The sequence below is a fragment of the Moschus berezovskii genome, chromosome 4 (genome assembly GCF_049115385.1).
Source record: "Moschus berezovskii isolate FMDL1 chromosome 4, NW_MosBer_1.0, whole genome shotgun sequence".
In the NCBI taxonomy this organism is placed as follows: domain Eukaryota; kingdom Metazoa; phylum Chordata; class Mammalia; order Artiodactyla; family Moschidae; genus Moschus; species Moschus berezovskii.
Genome location: NC_142463.1, coordinates 53,181,030 through 53,199,134, shown reverse-complemented (window position 1 = coordinate 53,199,134; position 18,105 = coordinate 53,181,030). Strand labels below are relative to the sequence as shown.

The window sequence follows — 18,105 nt, the reverse complement described above, 5'->3', positions numbered from 1 at the left end:
TCTTGACTTAAAAGAAGACATGTGGTTTATTCTGTATGTCTAAATTGCTGCCATATGTGTACCGCCCTCCTGGAGCACAGGAACTATTCAAATAAAAGTGCATAAAGTCTGTCTCTGACCTCAAAGCCTCCAGGAGTTCACCCTACCTCACTGAGACCAAAGCAGCACTCTCCTGGGAGAATTCACAGCTGCTCAACATCTGGGGGGCCAATCGGGCTCAGGATATGAAAAAGCTTAGGACTCCATTTCATATGAAATTTTAAGGGCTCATCAAAGGCTTAAATGCATCTTTGGAGCAACTTAGATATGTGAATTTACTTTTTCTACTGAACATTTTATAAAATCTAAATAGAGATCAAGTATTTGTGATGAAACTTTATCATCCAAATTGAAATATGCTGCAATGGCAAGATATACACAGACATGAAGACTTATGAAACAAGTATAAATAGCTTATTTATAAGTTGATGTTGACTCCAAATTAACATTAACATGTTTTGAATATTTGGGGTTAAATAAAATATATTATTAAATAAATTCTGCCTACTTTTTTTTCCTTTCTTTTTAATGTGGCTCTTACAAATAAAAAATTACCTAAGTGGCCTGCCTTATATTTCTACTGGACCGTACTGCTGCAGAATATTAAATAAAGGTATTGTCATTACTCAAACTCATCACAAAACTGGAATCAGACTTGGAGTCTATGTAGCACGGTCTTTTTCTGTCCACACCCTAGAGAACAGCTCTTCTTTCTTGGTTACCCTTTTCCCTGATTGATAAGGCAAACCCTTCACAGAGAGAGACTTTCTTATCTCTTTCTTCAAAGTCAGGCACACCATCGGGGCCAAGAACACCAAACAACTATACCAGGAATCGCAGTCCTGCTCTCCGCAGGTGTGTACTCCTATTGTCCAATGGAGGGGAATTGTCCAAGGACAGCCATTTGCTCGTTCCCATCCTTAAAATCTAAGATGAGCTCCACATGGACAGTTTAAGTCCATGTTACAACCCACTCCCAATACAGGACAAATACATTTTACTTCCAGTTTCCTTGTGATCATGATCTTTCAGAGCAAGGTGCAAATAGAGTTTTCAAAACTGACCGAAACTTTAGTGTCTGGTAAATACACAGCTAATAAATTCCCCAGAAAACAGATTTGAACATTAGACAGAAGTTCCTTCCAGAAAAGGATCTTACATACAAGGGTTTTCAAACCTCAATATATATTAAGATATGCTTGAATAAATGTGGGTGCCCACTTCTATTTATATTTACTATGTGTATGTAGAGACACATACTTTTTTACACAAACACTAGAATGACTTAAGACAAGGACTCTCTTTTCCTGGCCCTTGAGCAATCTCTTTAGGAGTTAACTGTTCCCAGTCTCCCAAATACCAGAAGTTGTGAGTCCCCACCCCTCCACATCTCACAGGAAATGAGACAGAGGCCTGGAGATGTGGGGTGTGGACAAAAGGCTCTCTGAAAATGTTACCTACCCTGAGGAGGCTGTTTATTGAAGTCTCTGGATGCCCTAGGCCAAGATCTCTGATTTAGTGACTTTAAAACAAGTTAAAATCAGAACCAGAAATACTTTTAATTCTCCAGCTGAGGAAGAAAGAAAACAATAGTGAAATCACAGATAATCTCTTCACTGTGTTTGAGTCCTTCTCTTTACCCTCCTGCTGACAAACCTTGACAAAGCTGCTAACAGGGAAAGGAATGATCCAATTTGGGGCTTAGCTCCTCTGACTTTCCAGGCTCTGGCAGGTGTGCTAATTGGCATTGAAATGCATAAAAGGTGTAGATCAGAGTGGCCAGGGACCAACAGGATCTGGCTAATCCATAAACTGAATAATGAGCCTTTTAATAACCAGGAGCTAACTGCAGCTTTCTGTAATGGGATCCTGATAATACTTGTTCAAATCTACTGTGTTCAATTAGAAAAATGCCTTCCTCCACTTTTTGCTGAATCCAGAAAACAGAGGATTCATCCCATCTCCAGCCCTCGGGGATAAGCATGTGTTAAATTCTCACAAACAGATAAAAATTTTTCTCCTGGGGAGGAGATACCATAACTTTTCCCAGACCTCTGATGGTAAGCTTAGTGGGTTCCCTATGCTTTCCTCAAATCTAAACTCTTCTTTCCCCTACTAGTACCCAAGATAGGTTTCCATGATTCAAGCTGTTATATAATTATTAATAATACTAATAATCATTTGCCTATGTGTACAGCACATTCTGAATGGTCTAGTGGTTTTCCCTACTTTCTTCAATTTAAGTCTGAATTTGGCAATAAGGAGTTCATGATCTGAGCCACAGTCAGCTCCTGGTCTTGTTGTTGCTAACTGTATACAGCTTCTCCATCTTTGGCTGCAAAGAATATAATCAATCTGATTTCGGTGTTGACCATCTGGTCATGTCCATGTGTAGAGTCTTCCCTTGTGTTGTTGGAAGAGGGTGTTTGCTATGACCAGTGCATTCTCTTGACAAAACTCTATCAGCCTTTGCTCTGCTTCATTCCATGCTCCAAAGCCAAATTTGCCTGTTACTCCAGGTGTTTCTTGACTTCCTACTTTTGCATTCCAGTCCCCTATAATGAAAAGGACATCTTTTTTGGGTGTTAGTTCTAAAAGGTCTTGTAGGTCTTCATAGAACCATTCAACTTCGGCTTCTTCAGCGTTACTGGTTGGGGCATAGGCCTGGATTACTGTAATATTGAATGGTTTGCCTTGGAAACGAACAGAAATCATTCTGTCGTTTTTAAGATTGCATCCAAGTCCTGCATTTCAGACTCTTTTGTTGACCATGATGGCTACTTCATTTCTTCTAAGGGATTCCTGCCCACAGTAGTAAATATAATGGTCATCTCAGTTAAATTCACCCATTCCAGTCCATTTTAGTTCACTGATTCCTAGAATGTCGACGTTCACTCTTGCCATCTCCTGTTTGACCACTTCCAAGTTGCCTTGTTCATGGACCTAACATTCCAGGTTCCTATGCAATATTGCTCTTACAGCACTGGGCCTTGCTTCTATCACCGGTCACATCCACAACTGGGTATTGGTTTTGCTTTTGCTCCGTCCCTTCATTCCTTCTAGAGTTATTTCTCCACTGATCTCCAGTAGCATACTGGGCACCTACCGACCTGGGGAATTCCTCATTCAGTATTCTATCATTTTGCCCTTTGTTACTGTTCATGGGGTTCTCAAGGCAAGTATACTGAAGTGGTTTGCCATTCCCTTCTCCAGTGGACCACATTCGGCTGTGGTCCATGTGATCAGATCAACTAGTTTCCTGTGATTATGATTTCAGTGTGTCTGCCCTCTGATGCCCCCTCTCAATACCTACCGTCTTATTTGGGTTTCTCTTACCTTGGGCGTGGGATATCTCTTCACAGCTGCTCCAAGAAAGCACAATCGCTGCACCTTACCTTGGACGAGGGCTATCTCCTCAAGGCCGCCACTCCTGACCTTGAACGTGAAGTAGCTCCTCTCGGCCCTCCTGTGCCCTCACAGCTACCGTCTATTGGACGTGGGGTAGCTCCTCTTGGCCGCCGGCCCTGGCCTCAGGAGTGGGGTAGCTCCTCTTGGCCGCACCTCTTTGCGAGGTCGGTTGCGCCGGGGCGGTGTCTCTCGCGTCTGCACCGCCGGGGCGGCGTCTCTCATTGCCAAATTCAGACTTAAATTGAAGAAAGTAGGGAAAACCACTAGACCATTCAGATATGACCTAAATCAAATCCCTTATGATTATACAGTGGAAGTGAGAAATAGACTTAAGGGACTAGATCTGATAGATAGAGTGCCTGAAGAACTATGGACGGAGGATCGTGACATTGTACAGGAGACAGGGACCAAGAACATCCCCATGGAAAAGAAATGCAAAAAAGCAAAATGGCTGTCTCAGGAGGCCTTACAAATAGCTGTGAAAAGAAGAGAAGCGAAAAGCAAAGAAGAAAAGGAAAGATATAAGCATCTGAATGCAGAGTTTCAAAGAATAGCAAGGAGGGATAAGAAAGCCTTCCTCAGCAATCAATGCAAAGAAATAGAGGAAAACAACAGAATAGAAAAAACAAGAGATCTCTTCAAGAAAATTAGAGATTCCAAGGGAACATTTCATTTAAAGATGGGCTCGATAAAGGACAGAAATGGTATGGACCTAACAGAAGCAGAAGATAGTAAGAAGAGGTGGCAAGAATACACAGAAGAACTGTACAATAAAGATCTTCACGACCAAGATAGTCACGATAACGTGATCACTGACCTAGAGCCAGACATCTTGGAATGTGAAGTCAAGTGGGCCTTAGAAAGCATCACTACGAACAAAGCTAGTGGAGGTGATGGAATTCCAGTTGAGCTATTCCAAATCTTGAAAGATGATGCTGTGAAAGTGCTGCACTCAATATGCCAGCAGATTTGGAAAACTCAGCAGTGGCCACAGGACTGGAAAAGGTCATCTTCATTCCAATTCCAAAGAAAGGCAATGCCAAAGAATGCTCAAGCTACCGCACAATTGCACTCATCTCACACGCTAGTAAAGTCATGCTCAAAATTCTCCAAGCCAGGCTTCAGCAATATGTGAACCGTGAACTTCCAGATGTTCAAGCTGTATTTAGAAAAGGCAGAGGAACCAGAGATCAAATTGCCAACATCCGCTGGATCATGGAGAAAGCAAGAGAGTTTCAGAAAAACATCTATTTCTGTTTCATTGACTATGCCAAAGCCTTTGACTGTGTCGATCACAATAAACTGTGGAACATTCTGAAAGAGATGGGAATCCCAGACCACCTGACCTGCCTCTTGAGAAACCTGTATGCAGGTTAGGAAGCAACAGTCAGAACTGTACATGGAACAACAGACTGGTTCCAAATAGGAAAAGGAGTACGTCAAGACTGTATATTATCACCTTGCTTATTTAACTTCTATGCAGAGTACATCATGAGGAACTTTGGGCTGGAAGAAGCACAAACTGGAATCAGGATTGCTGGGAGAAATATCAATAACCTCAGATATGCAGATGACACGACCCTTATGGCAGAAAGTGAAGAGGAACTCAAAAGCCTCTGGATGAAAGTGAAAGAGGAGAGTGAAAAGGTTGGCTTGAAGCTCAACATTCAGAAAACAAAGATCATGGCATCTGGTCCCATCACTTCATGGGAAATAGATGGAAAAACAGTGGAAACAGTGTCAGACTTTATTTTGGGGGGCTCCAAAATCACTGCAGATGCTGATTGCAGCCAGGAAATTAAAAGATGCTTACTCCTTGGAAGGAAAGTTATGACCAACCTAGACAGTATATTAAAAAGCAGAGACATTACTTTGCCAACCAAGATCCGTCTAGTCAAGGCTATAGTTTTTCCCGTGGTCATGTATGGATGTGAGAGTTGGGCTGTGAAGAAAGCTGATCACCGAAGTATTGATGCTTTTGAACTGTGGTGCTGGAGAAGACTCTTGAGAGTCCCTTGGACTGCAAGGAGATCCAACCAGTCCATTCTAAAGGAGATCAATCCTGGGTGTTCATTGGAAGGACTGATGCTAAAGCTGAAACTCCAATACTTTGGCCACCTCATGCGACGAGTTGACTCACTGGAAAAGACTCTGATGCTGGGAAAGTTTGGGAGCGGGAGGAGACGGGGACGACAGAGAATGAAATGGCTGGATGGCATCACCAACTCGATGGACATGAGTTTGAGTGAACTCCTGGAGTTGGTGATGGACAGGGAGGCCTGGCGTGCTGTGATTCATGGGGTCGCAGAGAGTCGGACAGGACTGAGCGACTGAACTGAACTGAACTGAACAGCACATTCTACTTTTCAAAGTACATTCACAAGCTTTACCTCTTTTGGATTCCAACACCACCCCAGGGGGGATCTTGTTGGGAAGCCTGAAGCTTATATAATCTGTGGTTCTCTTTAAGAAAATGAATATAATATAAATTCAAAAATGCCAGAACCTCTTCAGAGTCTTGGAGTGTGGTGAGGGGGGTGGGTGGCGGGTCCTGAAGCTTGGCCTAACAGTAAATCCAACTCTATTACTCCTCTGCTTCACTCCCACCTTCAAAGGGACATAGGAGTTTCTCAGGAAGGTGGGGGCAGGGGTGGGGGGGGGGGTCATGCAACTTGCTCAGGGTCAAAAGGCTGTTAATGTTAGAGGCAGAGTTAGAGCCTTATTTCCCTCTCTGTGGCTCCTCTATATCCTCTAGTTCCTCTGTCATAAAGGAAACTCTGAGGAAGGAATAACTAAAAATAACACAGCTAAAAATGAGCCCCATCAGGAGTATGTTTGGAAGCTGTGTAGATTCAGAAGATGGTGAAATAAACTCAAAGCCCCTGTGAATACTGACCAAATTGGCCCTGAAGGTAAAATACACATTACATCACCAATCAGAGCCAGGTTCAACCCCACCTTCACCACTTACTAACCATAGGACCTAGGGCAAGTTAGTTAGCTTCTCTGAACCTCAGCATCCCAGGTATCAAACCGCATCTCCCCTGTCTCCTGCATTGGCAGGCAGATTCTCTACTACTGAGCCACCTGGAAAGCCCAGTAAAAGTTTACATGAGATGATATATGAAAAGCAGGCAGCCCAGGACCCAGCCTGAACACACTCTAAGTGTTCAATAAAGAACAACTGTTATTGCTGCTGTGGTTCTCAATTCATCAAAGAGCAAAGTTTTACATAAGCAATTCATTCCCCCAAAGTAAGCTGATGGAAATTGCAAAAGCACCTGCTCAGACACCATAAGCCTAAAAATGAGGCCGGGCAACTACTGAGACTTCGGCATCCCTTGGGCAGCAGAAAGAAATGTCATAAAGCAGATTTCTTAAACAAAGTGCCTTGTCTATTCTATGTGCTGGGGTCATCTTAGAGTTTCAGGACTACAACCTGTGTCCCTGTGATATTTCTGTGGCTGTCCAGTCTCAGTGAAGCCATATTATTTTCCTTTGATATCTAATAGTTTGAGAAACACAAATTATGGTTGCAAATGTTGGAGTTTGTTTTTTGTTTTTTGCGCTTGCTTTTATTGTTTATTTTAACCCAGAGAACCAAAATGATCGTAACGTGAGATAAGTCACTCCTATACTTTCCTTCTTTCTCCTTGCAAGTCCAGGTCTCTGCTCTCCCTCCCTCCATATTTCAAACTGGCTCCAGATTTTATATGAGAAGCAGTCACAGATCTAAAAGAAACAAAACTGAGAAGTAACTTAAGAAGAAAACTAATTGATAAACTACAATCTACTTACTTATGTTAGAGTGAAAAATCCACGCTATATCTAAAAAGAATTCAGCTATTCCTAGAAGAGGCCAAGTTAGACTGCTGTCTATAACTAGCATATCAAAAAAATTATATCATTTACACAGTCAATATCTTGCTATTGTTGTTGTTTCATCACTAAGTCGGGTCCAACTCTTTTACGACCCCATGGACTGTAGCCCACCAGGCTCTTCTGTCCATGGAATTTCCCAGGAAAAAATATCAGAGTGGGTTGTCATTTCCTTCTGCAGGAGATCTTCCCAACCCAGGGACAGAATCTGTGTCTCCTGCATTGGCAGGTGGATTATTTACCACTGAGCTCCCTGGAAGGCCATTCAACATTTAGGAATCTCTTTACTAAGAGTCAGACTAGTTGTTATGGATATCAAGTTGAATAAGACAAGACCTTTCTTGCCCCCAAGATTCAATTACATAACTACCAACACCATCACTCATATATTCCTATACCCTAGGTATTTCTTTTTTTTTCACTGAGTCTATAGTCTTACTTACAGCAAGAACAGTATTCATTTACTATACAGTCCACAGAATTCTTCAGGCCAGAAACTGGAGGGGGTAACCTTTCCCTTCTCCAGGGGATCTTCCCAACCCAGGGATTGAACCCAGGTCTCCCACATTGCAGGCGGATTCTTTACCAGCTGAGCCACAAGGGTAGCCTAAGAATACTGGGGTGGGTACCTATCCCTTCTCCAGCGGATCTTCCCAACCCAAGAACTGAACCAGGGCCTCCTGCATCGCAGACAGATTTTTACCAACTGAGCAATCAGGGGAGCCCTCAGTATGCTTAGGAAACACTAACTGATCAACCTACTAAAGTCCCTGGGCTTTATGAATTCATAGTAAAACAAAAGAGTTGCGCATATAAACAGCTAATTTACACTACAGGGTAATACTTGTCCACTACAGAGACAAAAACCAAGCCATGGGGCCACAAAGGAAGTCTGCTGAGGCAGAGGAGGGCTTGACTGCAGATGTGACACTGAAATAGGAGTTGAAAGATAATCTGAACTCTGTCAGAGGAGGAAAAGTGAGCAGAGAGAATTTCCTGCAGAGAAAACATCCTGTACGGTAACAACTAATAGCAAATACTTACCAAGGACTTATTTTGTGTCAGATTCTAGTCTATAGAAGTTAGCTCATTTATTCTTCATAACCTTAAGAAGTACGCACTATTTCTGCTCCCATTTCACAGATGAGGAAACTGAGGCTTAGAGATTTCACTGCTGGAATAGGTTGGTCTGACATCAGGGCTTTCAATCCCTATACTATACTACAAAGGCACAGAGCCATGAAAGGAGGCATATCTGAAGATTTGGAATTCATCTAGATAAGTATCTAGATCATGGGTAAGGAAGTTAGTAGGCAGTGAGGCCAGATATGCGGGCAGGGGCCAGATTCAGAAGGAACCTGAATGCCAAGCTAAATAGCTGGGCTTATCCTGCAGGGGCTGGGGAGCCAAGACAAGCATTTAAGCCATTTGTAAATGGCTTGATGAGCACTGTGCTTCAGCACAGTAATCTGAGAGTAATGTGGAAGATGGGCGAGTTTATGAGAAGCCCAAAGGAAAGGAGGCTATTTCAAAACACAGACCAAATATGAGGTTCTGGACAAGACAGAGGTGACACGGATAGAGAATAATGTACAGAGCTGAGAGATTTTCCTGAGATAGAATTGACGCAGCATGGTGAAGGATTAGGTCCGGAGCAGTGGGGGAAGAGTAAATGAGAAGACACCAAGCCCATACATAACTAGATATCAACACTCATCAAATTTCCCATCAATCAAGATCAAGGTAGGGACTTCCCTGGTGGTACAGTGGATAAGACTCTGAGCTTCCATTCTACTGCAGGAGGTATAGGTTCAACCCCTGGTTAGGGAATTAAGATCCTGCACACCTAACAGCAGGGCCCTCCAAAAAAAGATCAATGTCATACAAGGACAGGTGACAGGTAGAGAAGATAACAGTAGCTTAGTCATGCACCTACTGTGCTACTGTCTAACTGCTTCAAGTTCCTAAGTCTCAGCAACCTGGCAAAACCATAATCTTTTCCAACGCAGAAAGAAGTGTCCCGTGTCCACATGGCCACTCAGTGTACATTTCAGCACAGAATCCAAAAAAAGAACCTTAATACAACTCACTAAATATATGTTAAACATCAAAGGTATACATGATACTGTTCTCAAAAAGTAACTGCTGGCAAAGATAGAAATCATTAAAGAAAATATGAATAGGTTTTCATTATAGCAAATACTAATTCATAATTTATGAGAAGAAAATCAAATGACTTTTATAAATTTAAAAGTTTTCTTTCACTAATAACCAAATAAATACTAAGTAAATATCTTTCTTGTCTACTAAATTTCAAAGACTTTTAAAACACCCTATGGAAAGAGAGTGGCCCTTGATTTGCTTGTTCACAATGGCCTAGCTCCCCAGGAGAGCTGCCTAACCAGGAGCATGCAAGAAATGAACCTACTAAGACTTGAGGCTGTTTTTTACTGCAGTAAACTAGCCTATTCTAACTAATGTGAAGATATTCCCATTTAACCTGTAGAATAACCCACTGAGGAATGCATGATCATCTCCATTTCAGAAACTGAGGCAATGAAATCAAGAAACTTATTAGTGGTTGAACAAATAGTAAGTGGTGAAGCCAGAAACAAAACCCACATATTTCTTCAAAGTCTATGCAGTGTGGAGTAAGTATATATTCCACAATTAAATGATTATTGAGGTAATCATTATTAAATTATGAGAACCAGCTTTACACATGGGCAGAATGGGCCCTTACTATGCATAACACCTTTAGGGGATAATCTGTATGGCCTCCAAAGACCACCATTTGCTGCCACAGTATAGGCTCCTCCTCTTAGCTAGTCAGGGATTCCTATTTAGAGTCACTATTTAGGCAATAATGATAAGTTAATCAACCTCTTTGTATCTCAGTTTTCTCCTATGTAAAAATGGAAAATAAGATCTACCTCTAAAGTCTGTTGAGAAGACTATATTTTGCCCACGGAATAAAGTTGACCCTGCCTCAAAAGTTATCCTTCTAAAACACAAGCTTCATCATACCACATCATATTCAATCTTCAAATTACAGTTCAAATCATATATGAGTGAGAAGTCCATCCTGATTGTTCAGTTAGATAGTTCATTGCTTTCTCTCTCCATGCTTCTATTATGCCTTCCACAGACCTATTACTCTTCACATTGTAACATAAACATTCATGTACTTTTCTATCCCCCTTACTATACTGGAAGCCAATTGAGAATGGAGTCAATGGCTTATACATTTTGTGATACCAACAGCAAGCCCAGGGCCAGTATATGGCAGAAAATATTTCATCAAAAGCAACAAAAACAGTATATCATCTTACCCTCACAAAACCCTGTCAGGCATTCTACAACTTGGGCAAATTGAGGTTCCAAGTTGCAGTGACTGTCTAATATACGCAGGAGATCAAGCTTGCATGGAATCTAGGTGTATGGACTGTCCACTGCACCACATATGGCCCTTCAAAGACAAGGAGAAAAGGTCCACCACAGGCCATCAAGACCATCGTTGCACAATGGTACTTTGTTTCTCAAAGGTGGTAAGGATTGTGAATGGTTTTAGGGCAACTTAGAAAATCATCACATGGGAAAGTATAGGGAACACAGTTAAAATATAAAGAAGGCTGGCAGATCTGAATCTAAGTCCAGGCTCACCCTGCCTTTAACCCTGTTCCCTCGGATAAATCTCTTAAACTCAGGAACCTCAGCTTCCTTATATGCAAAATAGGGTTTTAAACAACGATACTCACCTTGTACAGCTTGACCTAAGAATAACAGCAATATGAAATGAGCTGAGGATATAGTAAAGGTTAATTAAATTGCAGTTATTATTATTTATGAGGGAAACTAGCACATATTGAATGCCCGCTCCACGAAGTAGTTTTCATATATTATTTCATCCCCACAGCAACCCTGTGGAATATTACAACCTTGTGGTGCTGTTACTTCAATCTTATATTGTGAAAATTGAGACTCAGAGATGTTTTAAGTGACTTGTCCAAGGTCACACAGGTAGCATCTGGCAGAGCCTAAGTTCAGACCAAGGTCTTCCTGAGTCCAAAGCCTTTGCTCTTTGCAGTTTACCTGTCTGCACCCCAGCTTGGTTTCAGTGGAGAAAAAATAAGGAGCAATCAGATATGTCCCAAATGTCTGAGGTCAGTGTGAGGGGCTGGAAAGGCAAAGTTGGATCAGATTCATCTGTAGCTTGAGATGTCTTAAAAATGTTTGGAACATGTGCAAGATGAGATAGGGGAGAAATCAAAAGGGAAGAAGACAGCCAACAATAAATGTCACACTCAACTTCCCTTTAGGCTAATAACCCAATAAATAGTAGAGATGACTCATATTCACATTTCAGTCCTTGTGCTAGAAGTCTCTAAGGTAAAAATCCCACATTTTAGTACGAAAGTAAATAAGAAAAATGTATTATTTGATCTTGCTACCATTATGTCCCAGATAATGTTCCAAAATCAAACAAAGGAAGTTCAGAGAAATCACAGGAAATACCTCATCTCCTTTACTATAAGAAATGGAAACAAACTCTACTAGGTTAGTCTCTTATTTGCATCATTAACACCAAGGCATGTTGGAAGAGGATTCAGGTAACTAATAGAGCAGTAGATGGCTTCGAATCACCCCACAGAAAAACAAATGCTCCTACACACACACACACACACGTGTGCACACACAAATTGATTTCTGGTGCTATTCCTCTGCCACACACAGCCTCCCCAAACTTGGAACAAGTAGGCCTTTACACTCTCTAGTCAAGGCCCAGGAAACATTCATGCTGTGAATGTTTTTGACTCATACAGTCAGGAGTCAGGTTAGGCACCAGTAGAAACAATAGTGCAGAAAAATGAAAAAACAAATTGAAAAAATTTGAAAAAAGTAAAATTTCCTGTGGAATAAAAAGTTCTTGGGTGAGGCACTCACACCAAATCCTCCCACCTGATGCTACAAGGCTGTGAACCTAGAAAGATGTTCACTCCAGACTAAGAACACACGTGGAGAAAGAAAACTCAACAAAGAAGGGGCGCCTGAGCAGACTCTGAGAGGGAGTGAAATCATTTTGTCTGTTTGTGAGCAAAAGAAAGTGTATATGTGTGTGTGTGTGTGTGTGTTTAAGTTTTTAGCCAAAGTTAGGCTTGAAATTCTCTATTAATAAATACATCCTCTTGTGAACTTTTCCGAAGTGGAACTTTGGGCACACAGAGTTAGCTGATCTCACAGAAAACTCATTCCTAAGGGACTACCTGTAAACTCAGAAGTTTCTGTCTTCATATGATCAAACGTAAGGTAGAACTCCCTCTGCTCACTCTCATCCCATTCAAAAGCGCTCTACTCCTCAGCACCAATAACCCGTGGCCAGCCTTTTGCTCTACTGTGCGTGGCTTCAGAAAGGCCTCAGGCACTGGGGCCGCGGGATTCGCTGGAGCACCCCTCCCCTCCCTGCCATCCCCATTATTCGGCACACAGCCCTGCTCTCCCCTGGAGCCAACAGTCTGCAGTTCCTTCAATGCAGGCGCGAGCAGGCAGGAATGGTGGGAACAGAAGCCGTGCCAGCTACATGTTTCTGAATCTCCCTCCATATGCATTTGCCAAAGGAACAAAAAGAAAATCAACGCCAGGAAAAGACAACTGAGATGAGGATGCGGTGGGACCGCGGTTGACTCCGCGCCTCTGAGCAGCAAGAGGCTGGCCAACCACGCGTCCGAGCCATAGATGCGATTCGTTACCTTCAGGATGCAGGCCATGGCGCTCCGCCGGCCCTCCTGCCACCGAGCAGCGGGCGTGCCTGGGTCAGGGGCAGTCCCGGCGACAGGCTGGAGGCTGGTACCGCTGCAGGACCGCTCCAGCCCACATTCCCGCAGATCCAAATAAGGGGACCGCGGTGAGAGCTGCGCGGGCACAGGCCCCGCCCCTCGGGTCGTGGGCCCGCCCCCGGCCCCGTCCACTGGCTAGCGGCCTGCGAGGGCCCGCCCCCAGGTCACGTGCCGTCCCTGGCGCCTGCGGCTGCCTCTCGGTGCTCGCTACTTTTTCTTTTCTGTTTTTTTTCTGTAAACTTCTGTCTGTTCATCGTATATAATGTCGCTCAGCAGCGGACTGGGAGCTCAGATGGGTCCCGCTGGGGAGAGAAAGTGGCCTTTTCTTCTCCTCGATTTGGTCTTCGCTAACAGATCAGAGAACTCATAGCAGACACTTCACACTTTAAAGAAGTTTAGTGGGTTTGGAATCATCTCTCTCCAGGCTTTGGGTACATCAAAGGATTCTTCAAAAGTAGCAAAATTCTCCCTAAGCTGGTTAAGGAAAGAGCCTTCATTCTACTTTAAAACCCTGTGATGGCCTTATCTAACATTAATTTGCCATTAAAAGGGAGCACAAATGTCAATCAGGGAAAGATGCAACCAACTGGAGCCTATGTAGGATATATTTCGTTTCTAAGTACACAAGGTCTTCCTTCGTGGCTCAGGCGGTAAAGAATCCGCCCGCAATGCGGGAGACCTGGGTTCGATGGTCTTTCATTGCCTGGAGAATCTCATGGACAGAGGAGCCTGGCGTGCTGCGGTCCACGGGGTCGCAAAGAGTCGGACACGACTGAGACTGAACTGAACTGATAATGCATTGCTCTTTCCTGCTTTAAGCTTACGTGTTTAGGCAAGAATACTGGAATGGATTGCCTGAGGTTCTCCAGGGAATCTTCCCAACCCAGGGATTAGAACCGTGTCTCTTACATCTCCTGCAATGGCAGGCAGGTTCTTTACCACTAGCACCACCTGGGAAGCCCATGAAAAATGTATGTATATATAAATACACTGGAAATAGAATATATGTATATATGAAAACATAGTATATTCTCATATATATACGTTAACTGTATATATATATATATATATATATATTGTGTGTGTGTGTGTGCACATGCACAGGACTTTGCCCTTTCCTGCAACAAGTTTAGAATTTGACAGTTTTGTTGCAATTTTAGTAACAAGGTTAGGTCTAAACTTTCCTATTAGCATTGGAAATCCAGAGAGGCCATTTTTCACCATCCAACCTGAATACTCTGATGCTAAAACACAGTGAGTTATAGCAGCTCCACCTAAGAAGCAGGTGATCTGGGAGAAGACATGTCCTGGGCCCTCTCCACCTCTCTTCAGCAAGCCCCCTTTCCTTGTTGACTGAAAAGCAACAAGGAAAGCCCAATTCCCCATCCAGAACTGACTAAGAGAAACAGTTATTTCTACGAGGAAAGTAACATCACACACATAGCAGAAAAAGGGAGGGACCAACCTGTGTATATACACAAATCTCCACCACTTGGTCTGTCAGAGAAATATTAAAACTAGGCCCAAAATATTTACCCAAAAGAAGTTTCACTTGCTGGAAGCCCAGTCTAGTATGTCAGGAAAAGCACTATGGGCTGCCAGTGGTGACTGTGACATCTGAGATTGGCTCACAAACCATAGAGCAGAAACCCCGGCTTTCAAGGCATTTGATGTTTTCTTCATGAGAACATGCAAAATCCTGGAAGAGCAGGAGGAACCTCAGAAAAGGGTTGCAGAAGCTGAGACTGTGGAGGAACTGGCCTGCTCCTAAGGGAAACTCCTCTTTTTAGTCTCCCTGAGGGAGACTCTGCTTTCCCACTCCTTCCTCCAACCTCTCCATCTGTTTCAGAGATCTGCTGTATTTTCAAGGAAGAACTCCTTGATCCTGACTGCATGTTTTAAACCACCACTTTCTCTCATGGTCTTCAGTGGGTCAGGATCACTCAGTATTTCCTCTGTTTATGAATTCAACAAACTTTTATTGAGCTGCTACTAGAAGAACAAAAGTTTTTTGAGCTAACTTTAACTGGAGGAGAAAACTTTTATTGAAGTACTACAGGACCTATCAGAGATGAGAGAATGATTTCTGTGGTCTCTAACATTATCTCAGGTTCTGTCAAGTGGGAAAGATAAGACATATATGATAATACAATGTGATAAGATCCTTAACCAGGGTTCCCTAATGGCTCAGACGGTAAAGAATCTGCCTGCAATGCAGGAGACCCAGGTTCGATCCCTGGGTCGGGAAGATCCCCTGGAGAAGGGAATGGCAACTCACTCCAGTATTCTTGCCTGTAGAATCCTATAGACAGAAAAGCCCGGTGGCTACAGTCCAAGGGTCACAAAGAGCTGGACATGGCTGAGTGACTAACACAACAAGATCCTTATCCAAAGTGAAAGCAAAGCTATAAGGAAAGAGGGACTGAGTCTGACAGGGTGGCAGGTGGGAAGGGCAAAAGCAGACAGAGCTCTCTTTGTCCAGCCAGAAATTTTGCCATTCTGGGAGACAACACAGTGGACTCCAGCGAGCAACCCCATTGAGCCCTTCCTTGCTGGATGACCTTGATCAAGTTTCTTAACCTCTCTTTAATCCTTAGCTTATTTAATAATATGTAATTCCTTGTGAAAAATAAGATAATGCTTGTAAATCCACTCACCTAAATCTCTGGCACTATGAACATTCTCAAAATGGTAGCTGTTTTTCTAAAGCAAAAAAAAAAAAAGTTGACTAAAAAGAGTATGAATAGGATGATTTCCATTCTTCTTGGGTGTCTCAGAAAAATAAACACTGAGCAGGCAAACAACTAGCATCCTGTGGCTTGGGTACATCGCCGAGAGGGTTTCACTAGTTCACTCAGTCTTGTGTATGGATCTCTCAAACTCCCACCCACCCGTGTCCACACTTCCCAAAATGTTATTCTTTTGTTAGCATCCGTAAATTATAACTAAATAGGGGCAGGAATTGTCATATTTTATAACAACCTAAAAACAAACTCAAACAATTCTAAAGTAAGTCTGGACCAAAAGTTTTACAAAACAGTATTGACAGTCACTCTTTGAGCTGGACAGAAGTTGGGTGAGAAAAAAAGCAGTTGGATGGTAATAAAAACATATTCTGATCTTATTAGGGAATGAAGGCACAGCCAGATGTGCAGGTGGGTACTGGTTGTCTGTTTTAAAACTGGCCAAACTATAGGAATAGCTTAGTTTAGCCCATAAATATAGCATAATTTTCCAAGTCTCAGGTTACATGACTTAAAGCCAAAAGCCTGTTTCCAAAAATAATAATAACCAACCAGAGGCAACCTGCAATTATATACAATATCCCATTTGATCCTGATGACATCCATATGAATGTTGTCATTCTCAGCTGGTAAGCAGGGCAACAGAGATTTGAACCAAGATAGTTGGACTTCTGTGTCTGCCCTTATAACTGCTACACTCAGCTCCCAGGTAGATTAGAAGCCCAATCTCTTATCATTTGACACCATTCAAATTTAGTCTAATCGTCTTAGATTTGATAGTCAGAAAACCAAGGGTAAGAATATATCCTCTCTAAAATACATACTGGGACCTACCCAAGTGGCGCTAATAGTAAAGAACCTGCCTACCAATGCAGGTAGATGTAAGAGATAGGAGTTCTATCCCTGGGTTAGGAAGATTCCCTGGAGGAAGGCATGGCAACCCACTCTAGTATTCTTGCCTGGAGAATCCCATGGGCAGAGGATCCTGGTGGGCTATGGTCCATAGAGTTGTAAAGAGTTGGACACGACTGAAGCAACTTAGCACGCATGCATACCACGTGCAAGATACAGACTAGGATACAAAACCTGGAGCAAATATGTAAGTATGTGGGAAGTAAATACATTCTATCTTTCTGAGTGTACAGGATAGGTATACTCACTTGTATCCATCAACCCCTAGCTCCTGGCTCCTACTTTAACAAAGACGTTGCATATCCCATCCAGGTTTCCCATAAAACCAGCTATAACCACCTTCTGTTCATGAGAATTTCATCTGACCAAAGACTCTCACTGCTTTATCTCTCATTGTTGTATGATGTGGGTGGGGCCTGCTGTATAGTAGCCTGCCAGCCCTTGCTTTCCTCCATGGTAAGGTCTTTGGGAACTGGCCCTATTGTTATATCAGTCTCCTGTGGGAGAAGGCAATGGCACCCCACTCCAGTACTCTTGCCTGGAGAATCCCATGGAAGGAGGAGCCTGGTAGGCTACAGTCCATGGGGTCGCGAAGAGTCGGACATGACTGAGCGACTTCTCTTTCACTTTTCACTTGCATGCACTGGAGAAGGAAATGGCAACCCACTCCAGTGTTCTTGCCTGGAGAATCCCAGGGACAGGGGAGCCCGGTGGGCTGCCGTCTGTGGGGTCGCACAGAGTCGGACACGACTGAAGTGACTTAGCAGTGGTTTCTTCTGGGCTCTAATGGTCCATCTTCCTTTTCCTCACCAGCCTTTCACCAGATTTATAAGTTATGACAAGTCATGGGCTAAAATGTCCTATTTAAATTCAGTTTTGCTTTCACTGTAAACAGTCCCATTACCATGTAATTCTCTGAGTTATAATGTTTCCTGATAGAAATAGAATTAAAACTCAGACTCCCATAACTTTTCCAATTTCATCTTGCACACATATTAATTTATTTGTATTCAACACAGAGTCATTTATTAAGGTTTTAATTGGATCTCAGTTTTTCCCATCTAAAATTTTAAAATGAATTCCAGATATCATAAAACTCTTCTTGTCATCCACTACATAAATTATGCTTCTATAGGAGATTGCAGCTAGAAGATCCATTATACAATGTTGTGGGGAAGTCATTTTTTACATTCTCAGCCAGGATAGGAAATGATTTTTTTTTCTAGAATGCATTGCACTGTTACAGTTTTGACCTAGGAACTTTTTCATACCCTAAAGCACGTCTATTT

At 42.7% G+C, this 18,105-nt stretch overlaps 1 protein-coding gene across 1 annotated transcript in view; it reads right to left on the bottom strand.

Moving 5' to 3' along the window:
* The window catches only part of ST6GALNAC3 (ST6 N-acetylgalactosaminide alpha-2,6-sialyltransferase 3), a 645,967-nt gene extending 632,775 nt beyond the window's left edge, over positions 1-13,192 (bottom strand). The window contains exon 1 of the mRNA XM_088834865.1: positions 13,074-13,192. Within this exon, the coding sequence (XP_088690991.1) occupies positions 13,074-13,091 (18 nt within the window). The 5' untranslated portion in view covers positions 13,092-13,192. The remainder of the gene's footprint in view (positions 1-13,073) is intronic.
* Between the last annotated feature and the right edge of the window lie 4,913 nt (positions 13,193-18,105).